The 25,259-nt window shown below is 41.8% G+C and overlaps 1 protein-coding gene across 1 annotated transcript in view; it reads left to right on the forward strand.

The window, feature by feature from the left end:
• The window catches only part of NAA25 (N-alpha-acetyltransferase 25, NatB auxiliary subunit), a 47,463-nt gene that overhangs the window by 5,555 nt on the left and 16,649 nt on the right, over positions 1-25,259 (forward strand). The window contains exons 2-15 of the mRNA XM_067539506.1: positions 1,720-1,805; positions 2,545-2,683; positions 4,373-4,491; positions 7,953-8,027; positions 8,680-8,787; positions 10,090-10,168; positions 11,245-11,356; positions 12,680-12,769; positions 16,901-17,070; positions 18,157-18,269; positions 20,251-20,458; positions 21,030-21,119; positions 22,917-23,097; positions 24,321-24,420. Coding sequence (XP_067395607.1) covers positions 1,720-1,805; positions 2,545-2,683; positions 4,373-4,491; positions 7,953-8,027; positions 8,680-8,787; positions 10,090-10,168; positions 11,245-11,356; positions 12,680-12,769; positions 16,901-17,070; positions 18,157-18,269; positions 20,251-20,458; positions 21,030-21,119; positions 22,917-23,097; positions 24,321-24,420 — 1,670 coding nt within the window. The remainder of the gene's footprint in view (positions 1-1,719; positions 1,806-2,544; positions 2,684-4,372; positions 4,492-7,952; positions 8,028-8,679; positions 8,788-10,089; positions 10,169-11,244; positions 11,357-12,679; positions 12,770-16,900; positions 17,071-18,156; positions 18,270-20,250; positions 20,459-21,029; positions 21,120-22,916; positions 23,098-24,320; positions 24,421-25,259) is intronic.

A 25,259-nucleotide genomic window follows, 5' to 3' on the forward strand; every position in this document is an offset into this window, starting at 1 on the left:
AAAAATTACTAGTGGTCACCTTCTTAACTCAGTGGAATCCATCCCAATAGGAAATGCAGGTCTAGCAAGAAAGAGTGTATAATTTAATTTCAGTTACCTAGTGTTGGCTCCTAACCAGGGATTTAGAAGAAAATGAGGAACACTGCACTTAACGCTTTTTGGCTCATTGGATACATTGCACTTGTTTTACTCTAGGTTTAGGTTAACAAGTTTCAAAAAGTCTGATGTGGTACGGAGATTGAGTAGGTTTATTGTTCTCTTCTAAAATTAATCTATTCTGATATCAGTAATTTTCAAACAATCTGACTATATCCCATAGGTGGTAGAACTGAGAGTAATGATATGAAAATGAGAAAAGAAAACTTTAAACTGAATAGCCAAAGTTTTTCTAAAGGTATGTCTACATTGCAAAAAAAATCCACTGTGGCAGCAAGTCTCAGAGCCCTGGTCAACTGACTCAGGCTCACAGGATTTCCACTGTGGGACTACAGCCTGAGCAGGAACGTCTACACTGCTACTTGGAGTCTGGGCTCTAAGACCCTTCCCCCCTCACTGGGTTTCAAAGCCTGGGCTCAGCCTGAGCAGGAACGTCTACATTGCTATTTTTAGCCATGTAGTGTGAACCCGAGTCAATTCACCCAGGTTATGAGATTTACTGCTGCTGTGTTAGACATACCCTAAGTGGTGAGAACAATGAAGTCTTGTTCCATGACTTGGGCAAGTCTGCACTACAACATTAAGTTGATGTAAGTTATGTCAAAGTACAGCCACTGCAGTAATTACATCGCTTTTGCATATCCACACTACGTTTCTGGTGTCAGCAGTGCACGTTCTCACCAGGAGCGCTTGTACCAATTTAACTATCAGTTGGGGCAGCTTCTGAAAGCGGCAGTCGATGTAAGCAACACAGCATCTACACTGGCACTGCGTCGACCTAACTACATCAACCAAAGTGCTATGCTACTCGCGGAGGTGGAGTTAAGTCAGCATAGAGGGCGAGTTACACTGGCAGGGGCAACATTTTAGTGTTGGCGCTTACAGAGTTAGGTTGACGTAAGCTGCCTTTCCATCAACCTAACTCTGTGGTGTAGACTGGGCTTTGCGCTCATACGTGCAGCAGTACTAATTGTGGAATAGTCTCCCTAGAGAAGAAGGAAGCCTCATTATTTGCATGCTTTAAAACTTGACTAAACATAGCATTATAGAATATTAGTAGGGAGTGAATCTGCACTGATTGAGGAATGGATCATATGATCTAACAGTAACTGGAAAGACCTGTAAATGATAGATTGGAAATGTTCTTTAAGGTCTGATCCACTGCCAGTAATCCACTGATTAATATCCCTGGAAAGACTCCTGTTAGCCCACCAAATTCACTTCTACATGTAACTAAAGCCTTGTCTTAGTGGAGAGAGGCACATATCTGAACCCATTGTGCTACTTAGATCTTGTCATATAATAATGTATCTTGAGCTTTCTTCAGGAAAGACCAAAAAAATCTCTTATTGTACTTTGTGTTGGGGTGACTGAAACTAAAACAAAGGAGATACATTTTTAAGATACACTGTGGAAATGGTCATTGAACATTCGGTGGTTGAGAACCGAACATTCATTTTGAAACAAGAACAGCACAGACATTCCCCCCTCCTTGAGATTAGGGGACAGACATCCATCTTTTCTTTGCTATCCATTGTAATCACTGTCTGTGTTCTTATGTAGATTATCTTGATAATGGCAATAATAAAATGGCAATCCAGCAGGCAGATAAACTGCTAAAAAAACACAAGGATCTTCACTGTGCTAAGGTAAGTTTGTTTGTTCTTCATTATGTTATTTTACTGAGTGAACACAGTTCTGAAATTTGGGGAGATTCTGCAGTCCCATTCAAGCTTCCAATAATTTGTGATTTTTCAGATGCCACAGTGTTTCTTAAAAGCTTTCATAAGGTTAATAGAACACTGTAAATCATGTAATACCATATTTTTTGAAAATGCAAAGAGATGTTATTTTTAAACTGCAAAAATCTGTCGTTTGGCTACTATGATGTTACCAGGACTACTGCTGTTTTGTGCCACTCCCAGGGTCTTGGCTACTGATGCAGCTGCTACTTGTCAGTGCTTTCCCAAGCTGCAGGAGAGTGAAATGGATGTGAATATTGTTAGTTCTCTTCTGGCCACATAGTTCTGATTAGCAGCAGTGAAAACTGGTAAGACTGTTTGGTTTTCACTCTGCTACAGCTAGGGAAAATTGAGCAGCAGCAAAAGCACTGAAACGACTGAGAAAGGCAGCGCTGCATCATTTTACACCATTCACATTTGGAAGGTTTTCTTTGCAATCATAAGGGTTAAAACTTTTTTTTTTTTTTTTTTTTTTTAAATGAAAGCTTAGATTCTTTAGAAATGAATGGCACTCATTTAGGCAAGTCCCTTTCTCACCATGGGCAAGTGGATTTTTCTCTAATAATGAACCTTTATTTCAAAATAAATTTTTCTGTAGATTTTTGGCAATGTTTTTTTAGTAGCTGCTTCTTTATTACATGTATAGGTTTTAAAGGCAATTGGCTTACAGAGAACTGGGAAACAAGATGAAGCATTTGCTCTCGCACAAGAGGTAACAGCACTCGAACCCACAGATGACAACTCTTTGCAAGCACTCACTATCCTTTATCGGGAAATGCATAGACGTACGTATTTTTGGTTTTACTTTTCTCCTGCAAATTTCAGCTTCTTGATCATAATTATGTAACCTTTCCTCAGGCCTTTCTTTAAAATTAAATGTACAAAGTCCAGTTTTCAAACATGGGCACTTTTATAGGAGGTTCAGACATGGCATTCAGATGCTCAGTATGGTACAGGACTGCAAAAATTCCCTTTTGACAAACAAGTCTCTATTTGATCATCTTAAAGCAAAATGTCCTGGTTAGGCTCCTATCATTGTAAATTGGGTCCACAGTAATTAACATGGTATGTTAGTCATAATATCAAACAAGTTCCCTCAAATTTATTCAAGCAAAGGCCATGGGAAGTTATTGTTGCTACTTTAAATCGGAATGATGTAAATCATAAACGGCTAATACTATATATGAATTTCAAAGAAGCAGACTGTAAAATAATGTATATGGGCACAGTCAAAGAATTTAGCCCCTCAAAACAGCTTTAGAAGTTGTGTTGCAGACTTAAAGGGGAAATCCTGACCTCTCCCTTTCCTGTGTTAATCTTTTGAAAACAATTCCTTCTTGGGTGTTCCAGTAAACAGACCTGTGCATGCTTACTGTGGAAGAGAAAGCACACATGGTTTGGTTTGTCTGCAGCACTGTATCCCTATCCTGAGGATGTGTCAGGAATGTCATCATCAAATTTGTCATAGAAAATGATTGTAGATTGAGAAACTTTTTTCTGGCATGGGGAGGTGTAACTGCCTTGGGCCAGTTCTTGACATCAAGCAACCTCTTGCGTCCTTTACTAGTTAATTTCCGGTACATAATCTTAGCTTTGTTAAAGCACCTTTACTGTAATAATAAGAAACCTCTTCATAGCTACCTTTTAAAAAAATCTTTATTTCTACAATTGTAACTTAAAAACCAGAACATTGAAACATAAATAGCACTGAATATAACACGCCTACAAATTAATTATTCAAGAATATATAAAATCATACTAAACCTTAATAATAATAATAATACTTTGCACATATATAGTGCTTTTATGTGAAGGATAATTTGAATTTTTAAAAAAATAATTCAGTGATTGTGCGAGTATGTACATATACACTTTCCTTTTGAAGGGGGGTGGAGGGGAGGATGGTAAAGTCAAATACAAATAGTGTCTAGGCTTATCTTGAAGTAAATTCTTTTTATATTAGATTATTAAAGGAGATTGAAAGCATAAAAGTCACTTAGGAAATATCAGGGTTTTTTAATGTATAGCACAGTCGCTTCTAATACGTTAGAAAAAGTTTTCTTAAAACAATTTAAACTTGAGGAATTCATTCTGTGTCTTAATACATTTATAAAATAGACAATCTCCAAGTGATCCAGGTGTAAATCTCGTATTAGTGTAAGGCCACAAAATGGGTGAACTTGGAAGTTCTTTAATCTCCAACACATGACGTACTTGAAAGCACTCAATACATTTTGAAACATTTCAGTCTTTTTTTTTTTTTTTTAACACAAACTTCTTTAAAAAAAAAAATCTCTCTCTTGCCTAGTGTGTGTTGTTAGGGTTTGGGGTGCTGGGGAAGAGAGAACAGCTCTTGTAGGTGTTGAGTGTAATTAAGTTACTTTGCACAGTATCCCAGATGTAATCTTGAGATAGCTGCTTTATAAATTTATATCCCAAATGTATCTGAACTGAAACATCTGTTTTTGGTTTAGCGGAGTTGGTAACTAAACTTTACGAGGCAGCTGTAAAGAAGGTTCCCAGCAGTGAGGAGTATCATTCTCATCTCTTCATGGCCTATGCCAGGGTCGGGGAATACAAGAAAATGCAACAGGTACCTTCACCCATTTAAGTTATAGTAATCATAGGTGTCGCTTTTAACAATATTGGGGACAAAGTTTTTAGACAGAAGTGTGAGGAGGTGTTTGGTTTGGTTTTTCCCCCAGTAGGTGATTGATTGCCTATGGAACAAAGTAACTAATAAATCTGACGTTTCCGTAAGGCTTTTTCTTGTATCATACTGTACTAGTGATCAGCATCTTTTAAAATTATATTTAATTTTCTAGAAAGCTGAGCTGAATCAATATTAAAATTCGACTTCATGATTAAATATTTGTTACAGGGTTAGACAGAACCACTGCTCAGATTTGTGCTTTTTATGTAGAAGACAATTGCTTCCTTTCCCCTTAGAAAGAGAAGGATAACTTTATGATTGTAGTATGTACTGATGCAGTATGTTGGTTGGCCTTGGCATATTAGCTTCTTATTGATGCCTATATCAGATAGTACTAGGTTTACACATACTGTAGTGCATTAGCAGGAAAACATAGCTCTACTGAGAGCTCCTGAGAGTCACAATTTCAAATTTACGTACAAACTTTCTAAGTTTTCTTAATTTTTTTTTCTTGCCTACACGCTATCTCTAGAAGTCAGTGTGCAGTTAGAGTGTGCAGCTTGTATTTTGATAGAAGAAAAGCTTGTTGTTTTTTCTTTACATGTATCTTGGTTTTCAGTTGCCAAGACAATCTCATGCCTGTTAGTTTTGTTTTTCATCCTTCCCAAATTAGGTGCCTGGAGAATGCCTATAAATGGAAATCTCTTTTCAAAGCATACATACACTCCCTCTTTTATGTATAAAAAGGCACAGCCAAAGCAGGCAAATTGATTCCAACCTCTCTCTTCTCACTGTATTAAGGTGACTTGAATCTCTGCACAAAGACTCTGTCTGCATAACCCAAAAACAGAGTTGAACAATAGTGATTAATCTCTGTGGCCCAGCTGGGTTGTAAGGTGGCTGAATCATCAATCAAACAGGGCTACATCATTGGTGTATATGATGATTGGTGTATATGATGCCTTAGAGCATGATAAACTTTTTATCAAATGACTTTTTATAAAAGGCTTAAACCTACAATATCATTGTAAGATCATTAGATATCTGATCTCAGATCTGTCCTGAATGGTAGTTAATTTAGACTGCTACTTAAAAATAGTTCTTATTGTACTAAGTACTTTTAGTATTAATTTAAAAATAGCTTTAGATTTGACCACAACACCAAGAATGCCTCTGGTTTGCTAATCCCTAAATTTGCTGTGACTGTGGTTGTTACCAATGTGACCCATGTCAGCAAGAGTGAAGTCTCAGAATAGCCAACTACGTCCTATTCCAGTCTCTAGCAAGCTGTGACATTCCACTCATACACACACATCACCAAGTTACAGCATTATTAATAAGAGGGAAATGTATATGCCTGCAGAGTGCTAAATACCAATATGGAGAGATCTGTTTATTCTTGTTTGACATTCCTGTGGCTGAGTATCAAAAGAATACAATTTTTGCATCTTAAAAAGGCCAGATTCTAGTCTGATTAGCAATGTACCATGCAATATATGATATTGAACTTGTGCAGAAACAGAACTTTGGAGGTATGCTGTGATAGTTGTGAGTTTGATATTAATCTAATCTTAAAATTGTGCTTGTTTTAATGGATTCTTTGTTTGCACAGATAGAGGCTTCAAATAATACTTGATTGGGCTTGACTTTGATTTAATGCCTTAAATAAGGATTATATTTATACTGAGGAACGGGAACCCAGAATTAATTTGCTTCATGCCTGCTCATGTTAAAAACAATGATGCATATCATTTTTATTTTGGGATTTACAAAAAAGAAATCAGTAACAGCCATCATTTGTATATATATGATACACTTTATATATAAAGTCTAGACATTCCTCTGGATATTCCCTTTAAAGAACTCATTGATTTCAAAAGAAACAGGCATAAGCATGCATTTACATTTCATGGTTCAAAATCAGTAGATGCCTGAGATCTCTATTAATGTCAGGCCATCTAAAAGTAAAGTGTGTTGCTCTCCCAGTTTAGCAGTGATTAAAGGCAAAATGTCTAGAAAATGAAGAATTGGTCTATAGGTAAAGAGTGTGCTTAATTTATGGCTGAACTAAGCAAAGTCCTTTTTTGCTGCTTTTACAGCTGCATTGAATGTGTAGAGCTTTCACCACAACTTAAAAAAGAAAAGCTTTTGTATTTTTGCATAGACTTGCTGTAATGCAAACACTCTTCAGTAAGAAACCTCATTGTTTACTCCAGGCCAGTATATAGTGCTACTTTACTAGCTGTATATGAAATCTAAAATTCAGACATTTCACCTTCTAATAATTGTACTCTTAATTGAAATAATGAATGGAAAATAATGGTCTTACATAGATACAAAATGCCACATAAATGGTAAAGATTCTGTTCAGACTATTGTACAAATATGTATCTGATTAGATTATCAAGAATAATAATTCTCATAATTGTAAATATAGGGTGTTTTTGAATTAGTGTGTACTACTGTACCTAAGAACTCAAAGGGATGCAAACTTCAGACAGATTGACTGAATGGAAGGTGAAAATAAACCATCTTTTGTTGCATCCTGTCAAACTTTAAATGAAAGGCCTAAAAATGCAAAAGGGATCAGTTGTCTTATAATCTGAAAACGGACAAGAAACAGTTTGTAGAAATGAACAAAGAGAAGAGTATGCTTCTTGTAAAAAGATTGGCTAATGTAAACTATTATATACTCTGTGTATGTGTGTAATTTATTATCAATTTAAAAACTTGGGAGTAAATGTAGGAGTGTTCAATACTTGTTTATATAGACAATGCTTGTGTGAGGAATGTGTGATTCAGAATAACTCCCATTCTAAGTTAAGTGACTAAAGACTTGGCTGTGTGTTGATATTTAGGGCCAGATATTTAACTGGGTGTCTCCTCAGCTGTCTCTTGTGCCACATGTCATCAAAATCCTAACACCTGCATGTGCAAGTTAAAAATGTTCAGGTGCAGGTGTTTGCCTTCACAAAGCATGGGTTTGATTGTATGTATACAATTGAACATGTGTACAAATGGAGAGCAGAGCTGAAAACTTTCCCCGTAATCTGCAGTAGCAGGTAATGTGTGTGCATGCATGCCCTATATCTAAAGCCATAGACTCTTCAGACAGTCATTGCTCTAGAAATGCCTTTCCAGGCCAGCTGAAGCTGTAATACACTCAACAACAAGTAGATGGAGGGAGAGAAACTGCATCACCGTTTTCCTCTGATACCAATATAGCTCTGGATGGAGGGTGTTTCCTAAGGAGTATGTCCATTTGGAGTTAATAAAGTCCTATCTGGTCACTAATCCTCAAGAATTATCTGTCACTGTTGTCATCACTGTCACTTTCTATGATGACAGCATGTAAACTGGAGTATTTTTTGAACGATGGATACATGTTTTATATTTTTCAGGCTGGAATGGCACTTTATAAGATTGTCCCCAAAAACCCTTACTACTTTTGGTCTGTGATGAGCCTAATTATGCAGGTGAGTACAGCATTTTGATTGAATTACAGACTTGAACAGTGACTGTAACGTGAACATGAAAAATACCCAGTAGCTTTCTTCGGTAAGATGGCTGGCTGCTAGGATTGCAGAGGGCTACCTCTTCTGTATAATGTCAGTAAACACTGAGCCCTCCTCAAATCTCTATTTTCTTTGTGGTCCAGAAACTTACCTGATATTGCTTGTCTCTTAGACAAGATTCCTACAGCAATGAAAAGCAAAATGTGCTATGTTGCACTAGCACAGATAACAGACTTGAGTGTTAGTCAAGCTTCCTGACAGGTCACCTTAGCCAGGCAAAGAATAAACATGGAAACAATAATTGTACTTTGAAATAATTTGATTGTAGAAGAAACTTATTCATTAAGTGGGTATTGTATTTTTGATGCTGTGTTGTCTGTTGTGTTGTTCTGAGACCCATGTTGTCAAGAGTGAGCTCTTCATTGTATCAGCAGGTGCTTTCCCAGCAGCTTGTTTTACAAAACAATATGACCATGCATGTATTTGATGGTGCCCTGATGGGTATTTCTCGGGTTGTTGCATTTGCCATATTTCCCATCTGGTGAAAAAATTAATTTTGAGTTGGACAGTACAAAAAGCTAATGAATTGCTACTCTTCTTCTCTCTCCCCTAGTCTATTTCAGCACAGGATGAAAACCTCTCAAAAACGATGTTTTTGCCTCTAGCTGAAAGAATGGTGGAAAAAATGGTGAAGGAGGATAAGATCGAAGCTGAGGCTGAAGTAAGATTTGCAAATGTGTTATTCTACTTAATTTGAGCATTGTTAATACTTTGAGCTTTGTCATGCTAACAATATAGCTTAATGACTTTGTATGGTACTGAGACTGGTTCCCATTATGATATTACTCAAAATATTACTTTCCTAATATTCCTGGTCAAGGGAAGCAATTGCTGTAGTTGCCACAAGGATGTTATGATTTCTTGTGGGAAGGAAGGTGGCTTATGCACTCATGACTAGAGGACATGGTCTGTGAGGCAATCTATTAAAGTGTGCCCCACTCCATGGATAATGTTTAAGAACCCCTAAGATAGAAAACAAATTCCCTGTTTCAGAAGAACTCAGAAACTTAATAAAATATATTGCACTAGTTTTCAGTTTAAACCAAAAATTGTAGCTGTTAAGACAATCATGTTAGTAACTTTTCAAGAGCTAACTTTGAGAAAACATTAAATGGTAAGGTTCTTTCAAAGGAAAGTAAAATACACGTGTGTTCACTTTTTCTGCTGGTGTAGGTCCTATTTGTGCTTTCTGGGGTTCTCTTGGTCACGCAAAGCAGTGTGGTCAGTAGCTTTTCTTATGTGGTTACATATGATGTGAAAACTTGGTAGACAAAAGAAATGTTGATGATCACATTTGTTTTTAAAAATTGATTTTTGTTGCTAATTAAACAGATTTCACCTTAAACTTCTGCAGTTATAATTCAGGTGAACCTGTATAACAATTTTCTGGGAAGTCACAAGGTGCAAAAGTAACCAATACAGTGAAAATGAGTAAAACTGGAATCTAGTTGAAAAAGAAAGCAAGGTAGATGCAAAAAGGGGGAGGAATATCAGCAATGAGTTTCTTAGAACAGGAGGCTCCATTACCCAAGGGGGTTTTTAGAAGGGATATTGAGAAAAGAGAGGGTGCACAGGAATTAGGAGACTGCTACAAGCATCAGCATGAAATAAGGTTTGAAGCAGGGAGTGAGAGGGAAGACAAAGGGAGCAGTGAGGAGAGAGGGTGTAGAGGAACATAAGGATGAAAGGTGTGGAAGGAAGTGAGGGCAGAGGTTGTAGGTGTTGTGGAACTGAGTTCATTGCTAGGTGAAGTGGTTCATTTGTAGTGTTTGTAAAGCCCAGGGGATCCTTTGGAATGGAGTGTAGTAAATTAAATTCTTAAATTTTCTCTTGGGTGGTTGTTTTACAGGCAGCATTGACTTTCTCCTCTTTCTAATGACAGAAACACAAACTGCTTTTATTTCCAGACACTTTTCAGTTGTTTTACTTCCAAATGTCAGTGTATCCAAATCTTTCTTCTAAGGTTGAACTTTACTACATGATACTGGAACGTTTGGAGAAGTACCAGGAAGCCTTGGATGTTGTTAGAGGAAAACTAGGAGGTAACTTATCTTTCAGCACATTTGGTCAATTAACAATCACAGGTGCGTGGAGGTTTGACGGTATTCTTGCTATTGCCCCCGCTCTTTTTCTGGGAACTTGTATGACTGGGATTTAATTGATCTGCACGTTTAAATATAGCTGTAAATTAACTTAACTCATACCAGTTACACACATTGAGCCACGTTCTGCAGACTCTGCTGGGTAAGATGAGTTGTCCCACTGATTTCTTCAGACTGCTCATGGTATTACTCACTACACGCAATAGTGTTTGCAGCATCAATTCCATTATCAAGTATTAAAGAGCTAGCACGTTGTACAAAGGATAATTGTCAGATTAACCTAACTCGTCCCACAAAATCCTATCACATCAGCTCACAACTACCATTTTAGAATCAGTGTTGTTAGATGACATTATGTCCCTTCCTCCTGGATGATTTTAGAGCTTTGTTTTTCTACCACAAAAGTGCATTTGTAGTTTAAGAGCAGCCAGAATATCGAGGTTTCAGTCAGACTCTATAGTTCTGCATTCAGTCCGATGTACTTTTCTGGTGAAGGTTTTGCCCCATGGGCCAGACAGCTTCTGTGCCAGACTTCTAACAGAAAAAAGAGGGTAGTTGTGTTATTGAGAATATTGTTCTAGTATAGTTTCATTCCCCCCTTATGTCATATGTTGACCAATAATCAGGCATAAAATGTTTTCTTTCTAATCACAGGTTCAGTACTTCCCTCACTTTGAAAATATGTGCTGATCCACCAAAGTGTTTCTAGCGCAGATGCAGGTAGTTGAGGTACCACACCTTAAAAGAATTAAACGTTAGGGCTCCCAGCTTTTCAGTAACAAAGTACTCATTTCTAGCACCATTGACCTGCAAGATATAGCACCTTAAATCTGTTACTGGCCTCTTGTTTTAGCATTGCTTTTTGACATTAGTCCTGGACTTTAATCCTGGCCCTCCAATCTCAGAGAAGAATGTGTTTTCTCTTTTGCGTCCTTGTATAGAATAAGATTCTTTGTTCTGAGTGTTGTTAAGGGAAAATGATTGATGAAATACATTCACAACTTTTTCTGATTTAGAGAAGTTGACTAGTGAGCTCCAGAGTCGAGAGACTAAGTGTATGGCGATGTACAAGAAGCTGTGCAAGTGGCCAGAATGCAACGCGCTGTCTAGGAGGCTGCTGCTGAAAAAGTAAGTTGAAATTTCAGCTGTCTGTCATTTAAAAAAAAAAAAAAAAAACTGAAAATGAGAAACAGGAGCAGCTAAGTGTTTATGGCCTTGTTTCGTTCCTGTTATGGAGGGAGTGTGTGTAGTAGTTGAAATAGAAGAGAAGATAGGATGCCTGCGGTGTGTTTGCTTCTATGCTACTCACTCACTCTGTAGCCTTGGATAAGTCACTTCACCGCTGTACTTCAGTTACTTATCTCAAGGCTTGAGACTGAATGCTGGTAAAGTGTTTTGAGATCCTCTGGTGAAAGGTGCTGAGACTGCAAATTATCATTAGTTCACATGGAAGCTTCACTAACTTTCACAGTGAACAGGTGAGTTGTGCAATATGTGCTTTCCTGAAATAAACTAATTTCATTCTGTATTTCCGAGGTCCAAACCTTGCTGTCCAACATACTAATTTTCAGAAAAAACTTGTACTTGAATTTCATTTCCTAGAACTGTTTCCTATATCCTAGTTCTCTTAATCTGCTAGGCTTCCTTCTAGGAAATGCATCTGGTGCTTTGAACACATCAGTATGTCAGAACAAAGCAAACCAGGATGATCAGATCTGCCTTTGAGAGCAGTCATGAGGGTTTGTTGTAAGGACTAGGACATGGTTAAGGAGATAGTGAATCCTGTCTGAAGCTGCCATCCAAGTGATCATCAAAAACATCTTATTCGGAAGAATTGTTCTTTAACAAAAGGTTGAATGTAATTTTAGTGGAAATCCTCGGGAGACTTTAAAGCATCTGCTTAGAAAAATCATATTTGTCTGGGCGGGAGAATGACCTAGCAACACCTCAGGTTACTACAACTGAACAACTAGAGAGAGAGAGAAATTTTCAGTTTACTTTGTGCATTTTGCAGCACTTTGTATATAGTGAGTTTCTCTGGTTTGTTGATGGTCAGATTCATTTCCCAGCTCCTACATTAGCAATTTAGTGGTGTTACTCTTGAACCTGCTCATACTTCCTTGCTGGAAAGACCCTTATAAATGCTAACGGGAGCTGAAGTCCCTTTTAAAAATTGTTAAAGAAGTTTGTACAAGCTGTAAGTTATATTTTATCAGAAACTTGAATTTCTTGAAATTGGTTGGTTTTAGAAATCTCAGGTTAACAGTGCCCCTTTAAGATGGGAAATTTTCTGGTGGAAATGGCTCTTAGTGCAGGTTTTTCCTGTGTGTTTTAATTGTTCTGTGACTTGCAAGATCTAACAGTGTTTTATAAAGGAAATAGACTTGCATGTATGAGTAATGTTGTTTGCACTTTCCTTACTTTTTTGCTTCTTGCCTGTTTTTGTTTTAGCTCAGATGATTGGCAGTTCTATATGACTTACTTTGATTCAGTCTTTCAACTCATTGACAAATCCTGGACTCCTCCAGCGGAAGGAGAGCAGTAAGTCAACTACTATCCCTGAGGGCTTTTTCTCTCTTCATACTGTAGTGTGTCAAGATCATAGTGTGTGTCCTTTGATAATTTTGCTTTAGTGCAGGGATGGGCAACTTTAAGGTAGTGGTGGGGGGGGGGCACGAAACCCACTAGGTGGGCCAGGGCGTGAGACTCAGAGGTTGGTTCCTGCCCTCAAGGGAATGTGGAGAGTTACCCTACCCCGGGGCAACAGTTCCTGTCCTTCCGAGCTGAGCCTGGCCCCTGCTCGGCCTGTTGGTGCTCACCACAGTCATGTAACACATGCGTAAGCAGTACCTTTCCTTTGCTATGCAATGTCCTGTCTCCTTCCTGGCCCTGGCACTGCCAGGTTGCCTGCCCCGATCTGGGCAGCAGTGGGCAAAATAAAATGATCGGGCAGGCCAAATGCAGACCGTAAGCTGCCAGTTGCCCATCCCTGCTTTGGTGTATCCAGTATAGGTAAATAGCTAGTTTAAATGCGTGCTAATGTAGAGCTCTCTGTCTCAAGAGTCATCACGGCTGCTGGCCCATGATGTGCTCAAGCTACTTAGCTGTGGAAGCTGGCCCCTGTTCCAAGAGGGTGCCTACCCCTCTGGTAGCAGGTGTGTAATGCTAGTTCTTCTTCGAGTGCTTGCTCATGTCTGTTCCACTGTAGGTGTGTGAAGGGCTTCCGGAACTTTTTCCCCTTAGCAGATCCCGTAGGGCCAGCTCCAGCGCCCCCTGGAGCCCCGTGCACATGCCGTGGTATATGAGGTGCTGCCGGCCCTACGCCCCCTCAGTTCCTTCTTTCCGCCCGTGACGGTTACTGGAACTGCCTGTGCTTGCCCTGCAAGTGCTTTATTCCCCGTGTTTTGAACTTTAAGCAATGATTTTTTGTGTTAATTAGTTATTTAGATTAATAACGGTCGATAGTGGTAGTTAGAGACTTTGCGATAGTCTAGCTGAGACTTTATTGGGAGCGGGTATGCTCCGGTCTCATGGCTTCAAGCCGTGTGCTTCTGGCAGGAAGGCTTTTCTGCTAAGTGACCCCCCGCGCAAGGAGAAGAACAGATCTGCAAGGCTTTCAGACCAAAATCTGCCTGAAAGCGCCTCGCTCATGGAGCCCCCGACCGGCTCCGAACCAACCCGCTCCGCTGTGGTACCCAGCGTGCCGTCGGTGCAGAGGGCACCGTTGGCACTGACCCGACTCAGCACCGCGAAGAGACGGAATCAGCGCTTGGAGCGCGGATGCTCCCCCGCACCGGCTATGCAGGGGAGGAGCACCAATCCGTACCGAGACCAATCACGGAGGCCCGCTGCCTGAGCCAGTGTCTCCAGCCAGGGAGCCTGCCCTGATTTTTGGGAGTGGGGGAGCCCTTCGGCACCTACCAGCACCGTCGACTTTGGAGGCCGTCGGGCGGCAAGAGCCTTGTTGGCCTTGCATACACCACCGCCGCCCATACCTCCACAAGAAAGAAGGGGCTGGCATTATGGGGGAAGCCTGCATTGGGACGCCCTGAATGGCTCAGGAGATCCCCAGCACGGGGAGGAAGATCTCCTGCAGACTGGTTACCTAGGGTAGAGCAGAAATGCTCCCCTAAAAGTTATTCCAGGTCATGGTCACCGGACCAACCTGCATCGAGGTGGAGAGCGAAGTCACCCGCCTGGCACCGGTCTCGACCCCCTGATACCGGGTGAGGTCCATCCCACCGTTCTCGCTCTCTGGCAGCGAAGAGTTCACCCGCAATAATGCAACGCTGATCCCGGTCACTGGAGACAGTCTGGGTACTGAGGAATTCGCCGGGCAGTGCCGAACCCGGTTGTCAGAGACAGACTCAGCACTGAGGATTCGCCCCGCACCGAGGCCGAACAGAACCAGGCGCTGGAGTTTGACTTGACGCCAAGATGCATGCAGAGCGCAAAGTCCTCGATACCGGGATGACACTCGGGTCAGCCCAGCTTGCCGGAGCGTTGTACGTACGCCTGCTGCACCCGTCGAACCTGGTAATCGAGGTTGTCGATGTCGAGGGGACGCTGTCCGGAGTGACGGAGCACTTGTGGATTGGGGCACCCCTCCCTTCCATGCTCACTCCCTCCCTCCCCCCCTCCCCCCCGGGGCCCCGGTACTGCACAGTGAGAGCCTTTGGGGCAGCGCCATGGTGGTCTTTTGACGGTGCCTCGGTGTCCCTATAGGGAGGTAGTTGCTGGGGGAGCCACCACCAACGAAAGCTGCCAGAGCCCCAGGTGCAGGTAGCCCCGGATGGCCTCAGAGGCAATGGTCATGAAGGCCTATGGGGTTTCTCGGGGGGGACCACAGTCCATCAACCCCTCGGGGATGCAAGCAGTGCCTCGGGTGTAGGAGAAAGGGCCACCACTCGCCCTCAGATGACGACTCGCCCTGTCAGACGGCCTCCCTCAGGATGGCCCTCCTGCACACGCCCTATGACGACAGCCAAACGTTGCTGTCAGCTGGTAGGTCACAGGGTGGCCTGCACCTATGTGGTGAGGCTAGTGAGCCTGACGCTTAGGCCGCTTCAGTCATGGCTAGCCTCAGTGTCCAGTCTGAGCAGGTAACTTCTGCACCAGGAGGCTATGGTTCCCTCTCCTCCTCCCCGCCCCACTTCCTCCCCCCCCCCAAAAAAACCCAAAAAAACCCAGAAAAACAGCAGCAAGCCCTAGCCTCCCTAGACTGGTGGACAACCCCTCGGGATGTGTGAGGGGGGCGTTCAGTTTGTGGAGCTGGCTCCCTCAGTTACCCTGATATCGGATGCCTCGAGCAGAGGGTAAGGTGTCGTATCAGCGCTGACCTCGGCTCACAAGGCATCTGGGCAAGGGAGGAGAGGCGTCGGCACACCGATGTAAAGATCTGCGAAACGCTGGCAGGGCTTGTGGAATGTTCCTCCGCTTACCGAGGGCAGAGTGGTACGGGTGCTGACAGACAGTGCAGCGACCATGTACTACATCGACAGGCGGGGGGAGCCCATTCGTCAGCCTTATGAAGGGAAACTATCAGTCCTTAGGACCTGGCGGTGATCACCTCCCGGGGGTGATGAACAACGAGGTAGACTGCGTCAAGGAGTCGCTCTCCCTCACCATGATGGGTCACTGCGCCCACAAAGGGCGTCTATGACCCTCCGGAGGGGGGTTTCCCCAAGGGGAATCTGTCCATATCGGACTGGAACACGAGGTGTCCACAGTGCTGCTCTCTCCATGGTCAAGGGGCAGGGGCGATCGCCAACACTGTCTGTAGCAGTCAGAGAGCTTCATATTCACTTTCCTGCTCCCCCTCCCCCTGCATGTACTCCTGCTAAAGATGAGGAGGGGTTAAGCAGATGCCAGCTTGATTGTTCCGGCCTGGCCACGCCAGCAGGGTTCAGCGTACTGCTGGATTCCTTGATTGCCTGCCTCAGGAGCCCAGGATCATGGTCACCGGTGGTGCCCAGACCTGGTCCCTCAACTTATCAGGGAGTGGTGGATCGGTGGCCAAGAGACAACGAGCGAGCCGCTCAGAACAAGTCCAGTGAGTCCTGCTGGGTAGCAGGAAGCCCTCCACGCAGGTCGTGTACCAGGTTAAGTGGAAGCGGCTGTTGCCTGCTGGGGGGAGTCCAGGTCATTCCGCCTAGCCTCTCGCCAGTGCAGGCAATCCGGGAAATACTTGCCACAGTTAAAGCTCCAGGGACTGGCTGCGGCCTCCCTGAAGGCCCACCTGAAGGCCCACCTAGCAGCCATATCAGCCTTCCATCAGTCACTGGAGGGGGGATTGCGGTCCTCCCATCTGATGTCATTAGGTTCCTGAGGGGGGTGGGAGGCTCTATCCACAGGTCCGTGACCTGGTGTCTCCCTGGGGTCTCGACCTTATCCTTTCACGGCCCACGAAAGCTTATGCCTGCAGAAATTAAATGTGTTAGTCTGTAAAGTACTACAGGACTCTCGTTGTAGTTACTGGTGAGTAACCTTGTTTTTTGATATTCTGGAGCTTCCTTAACCTCCTCCATTCCCAGGGGTTCGGTCAGAGAGTGTCGAACCTGATTGCCCTGAGGGAATGGTGTTAAGGCACGCTGACCACTTACTGCCAGTGCCTTGGAAATAGGAATGGTATAAGAATACTTGAAGTCAGTACTCCTTTCTTTAACTTCACAGCTCTTTGGAAGGAGAAGTGCATTATTCTACAGAGCAAGCTGTGAAATTTATAGAAGAGAGGATAACAGAAGAATCTCAGAGTTCTCGGCCACTTCGGGGACCCTACCTAGCCAGACTGGAGCTGATTAGACGTTTACGACACAGAGGTTGTAATGATGAATATAAACTAGGTAAGAGCCACTAATTGGATGATAAATTAAACCTTAAGGGAGAGAACACCAAACTGGAACAAGCTCTTTGTACGGGGACCATCATTTTTGTAGTGCCTGATGTAAAGCGTATGCAGGGATTGCATGTGTAAAGCATCTTCAGATGAAAGGAGTTATAGAAGGTCAGTATTATTCTTAAAGCAATTCTACGGATTTTGAGAGCTTTTAAAACAAGGTCTTTGGGGGACATTTCAAAGGCACCTAATGCAGTGACTTTCAGTGGGAGTTGTACTTCAATAAATCCCTTAATACTTTTGAAAATCCTCTCTCTTTGTCATCCTTAGTGTAATCACTGACTGATACTTCTTTGGGCTCTTTGGCAGTCTGGTAATTGAGAACAATAATGCTTGTTAAATGCATTTATTGGGGATTCATGATTTTTAAAAAAAAACACTTTTGGGAGGGGAACGAGGAAGAGAATGTGGTTTAATATTAGCAAGATTTCTGCAGACCTAATTAAATTAACTAATTTTGTATTTAAATGCAAGAAAGTAAATTTTATCAGATAAGCTGTGCATGAGTAGCTTGAAAGATTCTCTTGGATTTTTTTCATCTCTCATCCTTTATCAAATGGGTCAAGGTTTCTAATCTGAAGTGGAACTATGATGGTTTGTAAATAACTGTTTAACTTTGAACATAAGAAACTGCCTATGAATAAGTTCATTTACACTTGCAGGACTGAAAATTCCTCATAGTTACATTTATGCTTGGCAAAACTCTCTTTTTTTAAATAATTTTGATGGAGAATATGTTTTTAAGCATTTTTTTCTGGGGACTAGACAGTAATATGTTCTCTAGCAGCTTTTTTCTTTCTTTGCCTAACTGCAAATTTTTGTTATCAATGGAAAGGGGGGGGGGTGTGAGTGTGTGTGTGAGAGAGAGAGAGAGAGAGAGAGAGAGAGAGAGAGAGAGAGAGAGAAACGGATGTTTACCAGAATTTACTGATAAAAATCTAATCCTTCCAAATGTAGTGTTGACTTTGCTTCTAATTGAGCATTTAAAAAAAAAGATTGAACTGGCTTCTTTATAACTGAGTTTCTTTGTTAGGTGACCCAGAAGAACTAATGTTCCAATACTTCAAAAAGTTTGGGGAGAAACCCTGCTGTTTCACTGATCTCAAGGTGTTTGTGGACCTCCTCCCATCCACCCAATGTACAAAGGTAAGAACAATAGCACTGGGTGAAGTAAAGAAGAGGCATTGGAGACTGCTGAGTGCCCCAGCTGTCTGCTGAACACAGCTTTTGGCTATGGGGAAGGAATCAGCTTTTAGAAAAAATGCAAATGAAAATGTAGCATGGTTAACTTTTATTCAAAAGTGTGCTCTAATCAGGGGGGGGGAAGAGATCTTTGAAAAGCAAAGATGTCAATGTCCTCAATAACTTCAAATGGGGGGAAGAATCACAAGAGAGAGAAACACCTCACTCCACACACACTTTGTTCCTACAAAGTCACTCCCAGGCATATAGCATTCACTGCCATGAGTAATTCCATTGGAGTCATTCAATATCTTTTTGTAGGACTACGCCTTTTTCTTGCTGATCTGTGGTGTCCGATCACTTTAAGATGGTCTTAGGTAGATTCCAGTCCCTCCGTATTTATTACTGGAAAGCTCCCCAGGAAATGCACAGTGTAGTTGATAAATTGCTAATTTTGTTGATTTTAGGGGCATAACCTCTTGCCACTCTTGTTCAAATTGTCACAGTCTGAGAGATACAGTGGAGCCCAAAATACTATCACCATAAAGAGGTTTATTCTCCTTGTATAAACATATGCAGCTACCCTTGACACCGTGTGAGTTAAACATGAGCATCAAGAGAAGATCAATCTCCATAAAATGAACTTGAGTTTCTATCTAAAATATCAGCATGAGTAAGATTGGCTTGCTAGGTAATAGGACTCATGTTACTATTTTGTTAAACATTGTCCTTTCCTTCTCCCCTTGTCTGTCCTTGTTCATGCTCTGTGTCTAATTGTAAACACTCTCTGGGAAAGTGTCTTTCTCTTAATCTCTGCCAAGCACCAGGCATAGTTAGCGCACTAAGGACTTGTCTACACACGTGCTTATGCTGGCAAAACTTATGTCACTCAGCAGGTGGTTTTTTTCACACCCCTGAGTGACAGAAGTTTTGCCGGCATAAGTATGGGTGTAGACAGGCCCTAAGTATTAACACTGCAGCAGATCCAAGTGACAGAATGGACATATCAGGATCAATTGAGAGATGACTTAGACACCATTTGTAGTTCTCCTAGAATCTCTTTCTGACACCTGCCTTATTTAAACTTAAATTGAGAGAGAGGATTTCAGGAGAGTCATGAGCAGCTGGGTAGATGACTTCAACAGCTGGGAATGTTGCCATTCATCCCCTTGTTCTTCTAGGCCATTGTGGAATATTGCTGGGGGATTAGGAGTTAGACAAAAAGTCCTGGATTAGTCAAAAGGCTGTTAGAAAATCTCTGTAAACTACATATAGGCATTGTCCATAATAGGGATTTGTTGTAAAAAATTCCCTCTGTTGCTAATATTGGCTCAGCTCCCCAACAGGATAATATTTGTAGCCCTACTATAGATAAGCTGCTGCCAACATTTTAAGCACCATGTTATCTAACCATGTTCAGAGCAGATAGAATCATCATGGTGTTCAAGCCACTTTTAGCTAGGGGAAAATGATGGTAACATCACAAATGTAAATTTAAAAATGGATTCATTTTAACACCTAAAGTACTGAACAGGTTTAATTCTGATTTACCCCAGATTGAGAGAGTTAATTCCTTGAAAAGAGTTGCATGGTGGGTGCTGATAAATATAATTTTAATAAATAACAATAGAATTTAATTTCTACTAGGGGCTCGATGTTAGCAAGGTGTGGAGCATTATGGCCACAGTCCAGCAAAGCACTTGAAGACACAGTTAACTTTAAGCCTATGTGTAGTCCCTTTGATTTGGTTGGTACTTCCTGCATTCAGAATGTGTACCAATTTATGGGATTAATCCCTCTAACTGCAGATTTCAATGCAACTTTAATTATGGAGTTGGTACCAACACCTCCATAATATCATTTTGTTCCAATTTCTGAAAATGGAAATAAGACATGCTGGCGACTAAGCGCATTGCAAAATTTGACACTTGTGTTTCCTTCCCAGTTCATCAGTCAGTTGCTGGGAGTCGTACCTTTGTCAGCACCAGCGGAGGGGAAACTTGCACTACCAGCTGATATCAAAGCTTTGCAACAACACTTGTGTGTGGTACAGCTAACAAGATTGCTTGGTCTCTATCACACCATTGACAAAAAACAGAAGCTGAGCGTAGTCCGGGAGTTGATGTTAAGATACCAGCACGGACTGGACTTTGGTGAGAAAATCTTGAAACTAGTGCATTACAGTTCATTCAGATTTAGACTTTCTTATGGGCCAAATTTCCAAAAGCTTTTCACTTTAGTAAAAAGTTTTCAATTTTACCAAAAAAAAAAAAAGGAAAGGGAAGGGAAGTAGTCGGACTATTTGTATGGTGTTGAAAAGCTCTTTGTCTTTAAACAATCCTCTGTGGGGTCTGTGACCCAAACACTGCAGCACTGAGCTAATACTGAAGAGCCTGGCAGTGAAATTCACTAGAAATAAATGTGAAATGGACCCGTTCCATTGTCCGTCTTGAGGGAATTACAAAAAAGCATAAGTGAGGAAAAGTGACACATTGACAATTTGTTCACTTTTTATAATCTGACATTAGTAACAGATGAGGAAACTTTGGGATTTTAGAAATAATTAACCTGACTGTGTCCCTCAGAAATGTCATCTGGTGGGTTGAAAGGCTGCCAGTTTACATCAATTTATACAGCTATGTGAGAAATGATTGGCCCTGTTTATTGCATGTAAATTTTCATGATACATGTACTGTGCAACGGTGACACTTTTTTTCTCTATAGGGAAATCTTGTTTGAAAACTGAATTGCAGTTTTCAGATTATTACTGTCTGCTTGCAGTTCACCTGCTTCTGGATATGTGGCTAGAGGCAGGTAAGTCCCTACAGTCTCTCTGTTTTTTTTAAAACCTGCATGAATATTTTTCTCTTTCTGTCTGTGTTCTACATCCTCTGAACAAGAGGCTGAATCTTGCTTCCTTCAAATCTCAGTTGTAGTTGCTACTTCTTGGGCAGAAGGTGCCATTGTTGAGTATGCAGTGTTGGTCCGCTGTTTCCAGCGTAGCCAGGGTCCATTTCCTGGAAGCTTAACTCTCTTCTTGTCCAGAATTTATTTTGCAAAGGGTGCTTAAATTACTTTACTTAGGAGCTAGTTATTTAAGGCTATAACAGAGATGTGTATCTAACTCTTACTATTGATTATCTATATTACGTTAGCACCCATAGCGTGCTCAGTGCTGCTCTGATACATAGGAAGATACAGTCCCTGCCTTAAAGAGCTTACAAACTAAAAAGACAAAACGCAACGTTTGGGGGCAAGGATACAGCGTTACAAGTGAAGAGCTGAGTGGGCGCATGTGTGACTGGATGGTCAGCATGTGGCTTGTTAGTTCTGAGAGTTTGGGATTTTTCCAGCATAAACTGTCCTCTTCAGAGCTGGTGTTTTCTTACCCAAACCTCGTCTGAAACCTGACATTTTTTAATTTCATTTTCAGTCCCAGTAAAATTCTTGCAACACTGTTTTTTTGCTTAAGACTTGCTCTCCCCCACCCCCATCCTTCCTCATCCAGCCTCTCTCTGCATCCCCCTACAGAGAATTTGCCCTGCACAGCCTCCTCTTCATTCAAGAGAAGAGAGTAAAAGCCCCTCCTGATATCAGAAGTGCTGCTGGGACAGTGGGAGCTCCTTTCCCCCACCATGCTGCTGGCTGGGTGCTCCTCCAGTTGCAGGCTGAGCTTCTGGGCTCCCAGTGACTGTTCAAACCCTCACTTCACAGCCTTCAATGTTATTCCCCAGCTGTGATGAATCCCTAACCCCCTATTTAGTAGTTAACCTCGGTGCCCCATGCCTCCCATACCCAACAGCCAGTCTGAGACCCTGTCACACTCAAACTGCTGGCATTGCTGGGCTTCAGCAGCTGTAAAGTCTCCATCCTTTGGTATTACTGGTTGGGGAGATTCCCGTGGCCATGTTCCCTCAAAGACCTGGCTCCACAGCTGTCCCCTCCTCCTATCTATCCCCTGGTGTGGCAGCTGCAGCTTTTTCTTTCTGGAGAAAGCTTGGTCTTTCACCCTCAAAAATCTCCAGGTGGGCTCCAGCTCCCTGGAGGATGGCAAGTGGAGCTGCATGCCCCCAAATTCCTGGCTCTGTTGAGGGCAGGGGGTACCCAGTTAGCCCCCACCCCATGGTGCTTAAAGGCACCCGTAATCTTTTGATATGGTTACAAACCCTAAATGGTCCAGGACTCATTTGTCAGAGGGTCATTCTCTCTCGGTCATCCGCTGCTGGTGGGTGGGGTTTGCACGCTGTGGTGGCTGGTAGCAGAGTGTTCACAGTGGAAGATCCAGGCCCCTGGAACTAGCTCCTTCTAGCAGGTTAACAAGCAGGAGGTCCTGTTGCCTGCAGGCTGAATTGTAATAATGTATTTTTAAAGTGCCTACGTGCCTTGCTTTGGTGCTGAGCACAACACAAATGTCTAAATAAATAAATTGCATCATTCAAAGGAGCGTTGAGTGAGGAGAGTAACATACAGGCAGCATGGGAAGTGTGTTTGAGGAGCAATGAGAGAGGCTTTTCAACCCAGTGTAATTGTTGTGCCAGTTTCAAACCCTGCTCTCTGTTCAATACCCTGTTCACACCTAATGTCCGTGTGTGCTTGTCTCCTCATCCCCAGGTGAAGAGATGGCCGTGTGGCAGTCCTTGACTTTATTAGAAGAAGGATTAACCCACAGTCCTTCTAATGCTCAGTTCAAATTGCTGCTCATTCGAATTTACTGCATGCTTGGTGCATTTGAACCTGTTGTGGAGCTTTATTCCAGCCTTGATGCTAAGCACATTCAGCACGACACCATCGGGTGGGTAGTATATACTCAGAATAATCGGTCACACTGGCTCTGTGCTAACTGTGTTCACATTTGTTTAATGTTCTATTTTCAGCTTCCTTTAGAATTGCAAACCAATACTATGTTGTTAAAAGGCTCACTCCATGCTGTTATGATCAGCCCAGACCCTTCCACCTTATGAATGGATCAAATGGGTACCGTGCAGTTCACACTGGGAAAAGGGGGAGAGAGGTCTGATAGAAGGGATCTTAAAAACGAAGATCTTGTCTTTTTGGTGGACAGTGAAGATCCTGTGGAATTTTTAATTACAGTTGGGAATTTATCCTGGCACCCTCAGATCCAATTTTCCCTGCTCTCTTTGGTTTTGCAGCATGTTTTGCCACTTAGATGCTGCCTTCCACCCCAGAGGTAGCCATCTTTCTGTGAGGCTTTATTAAAATAACCTGTGGGATGAAAGGTACTTATGTAAACGTGAGTTAGCATTACATGTAAAATATAGACCTCAAATCTTTTTCAGCTCCACCATACTGTCCCTCAATCCATTTCTAGTTACACCATTTGTTTCTTGTGTGGTTTTATCTTGGTTACGTCTAAATCTTGGTATCACTAAGTAAAGGGGACCTACTTATTGTTTTCCTTCTTTGAAAAAGTACTTTGAATTTGTATGCCTGGAATGGAGACAAAGCTAAGCTCTGATGTACAGTCCAGGTCACACAAGCTCAAGACTGTGCTATGGTAAAACATGGGTTTAATCTATACTACAGACCTGTATCGATATAAATACGTCACTCAGGGGTTTGAAAAATCCACATCCCTGAGCGACATAGTTACACTGACCTAACCCCATCTAGACAGCGTTGTGTCAACGAGATTTTAAGTTTTAAGTGTCGACTTGGCCACAGATCACAAGTGCATGGAAGAGCTTGAAGCTTTGTTTGTGGATATCGGCTTTAAAAAGCTCTTGTCCCTTGGAGGAGATGGAAAGAGGAGTTCTGTGTCCTGCAGATCAGGTTGAGAGGAATTAGAATTTAATAATAATAAAGAGGAATCTGTACATTTAAAAAAAATTAAGATGAACATTGTGAAATTCCCATTATCTTGTAACTTCCTTGAGAATTGCATATAAAGGCAGAACCTGTGCTGTGATACTCTGATCAGTGAGAGCCTTAATGAAATTCAGCTCCCCAGGACATTGTGTGACTGTGTATAATTCAAATCACTGTGTTGTATTTCAGTTACCTTCTGACACGCTATGCAGAGTCCCTGGGTCAATATAATGCTGCATCCCAATCCTGCAATTTTGCACTCAGGTTTTTCCACTCCAACCAGAAAGATGTAAGTGACAGTAATTTCTCTCTTGACTCCTCCTAACTAAGCGGTTGTGTCCAAGTTACTTTGAAAAGAACATGTGTGTCCTATAGAAAGATTTATACAGGACTTGCTGTGGGTGGATCACAATAGAAAAATTGGATCTAGAACATAGCAGCTTATCATGCCTATTGGAAAGGTTTGCCTCAGCTTTTTGTTTTCTATTCAGAAGGGTTTATAATTCCACCCCAAAATTTCAGTCCTTTCTGGAATTCTGCTTTTGATCTTTCATTTTCTAAAAGCCAATATATTATAAATATATTTTAAAAATACTGATATGGCCAATTTAAATGTAATGGCTAAAGAACAGCGATTTCTGTATTATTATAACTAAAAAATAACGGGGCAAGCAACTAGTCCATGATGGTATAAATTCATATTTAGCATTTTGGAAAGTTACGTGGCAGCACAGGTTGATACATAAAGATCCTGGTGTCATAAACAAGTGGTCCTGAGGCCCTGCAGCAGCCTGGTTGAAGCAGGATAACTAATGTATGACTCCTCTCAGTTGTGCAGGTTGTCCTAATAGTGCAGTAAATGCATAGGGAATGGGGGAGGGTATGAAAAGGGGAAAAATTAAACTAACTTTATTGAAAACGGGGCTTCAATAAAGTGGAACAGAACTAAAAATTAGCTGCAGTACTTTGAAGCAATAAATCAAGATCAGGATTTGGGATTCTGCATGCTAATGGAAACTCATTTCTTCAACTGCCACCACCACGCCTACAGAGGGAAAATTGGCATGACTTGAAGGAAAGTCTTCCTGATTTAAAGATGTCTCACAACTATAATGGGGTTCTCTGGAG

Source organism: Emydura macquarii, unplaced genomic scaffold (genome assembly GCF_026122565.2).
Source record: "Emydura macquarii macquarii isolate MOO-44397 ecotype Brisbane River unplaced genomic scaffold, CSIRO-AGI_Emac_v2 contig_554, whole genome shotgun sequence".
Taxonomy (NCBI): Eukaryota; Metazoa; Chordata; order Testudines; family Chelidae; genus Emydura; species Emydura macquarii.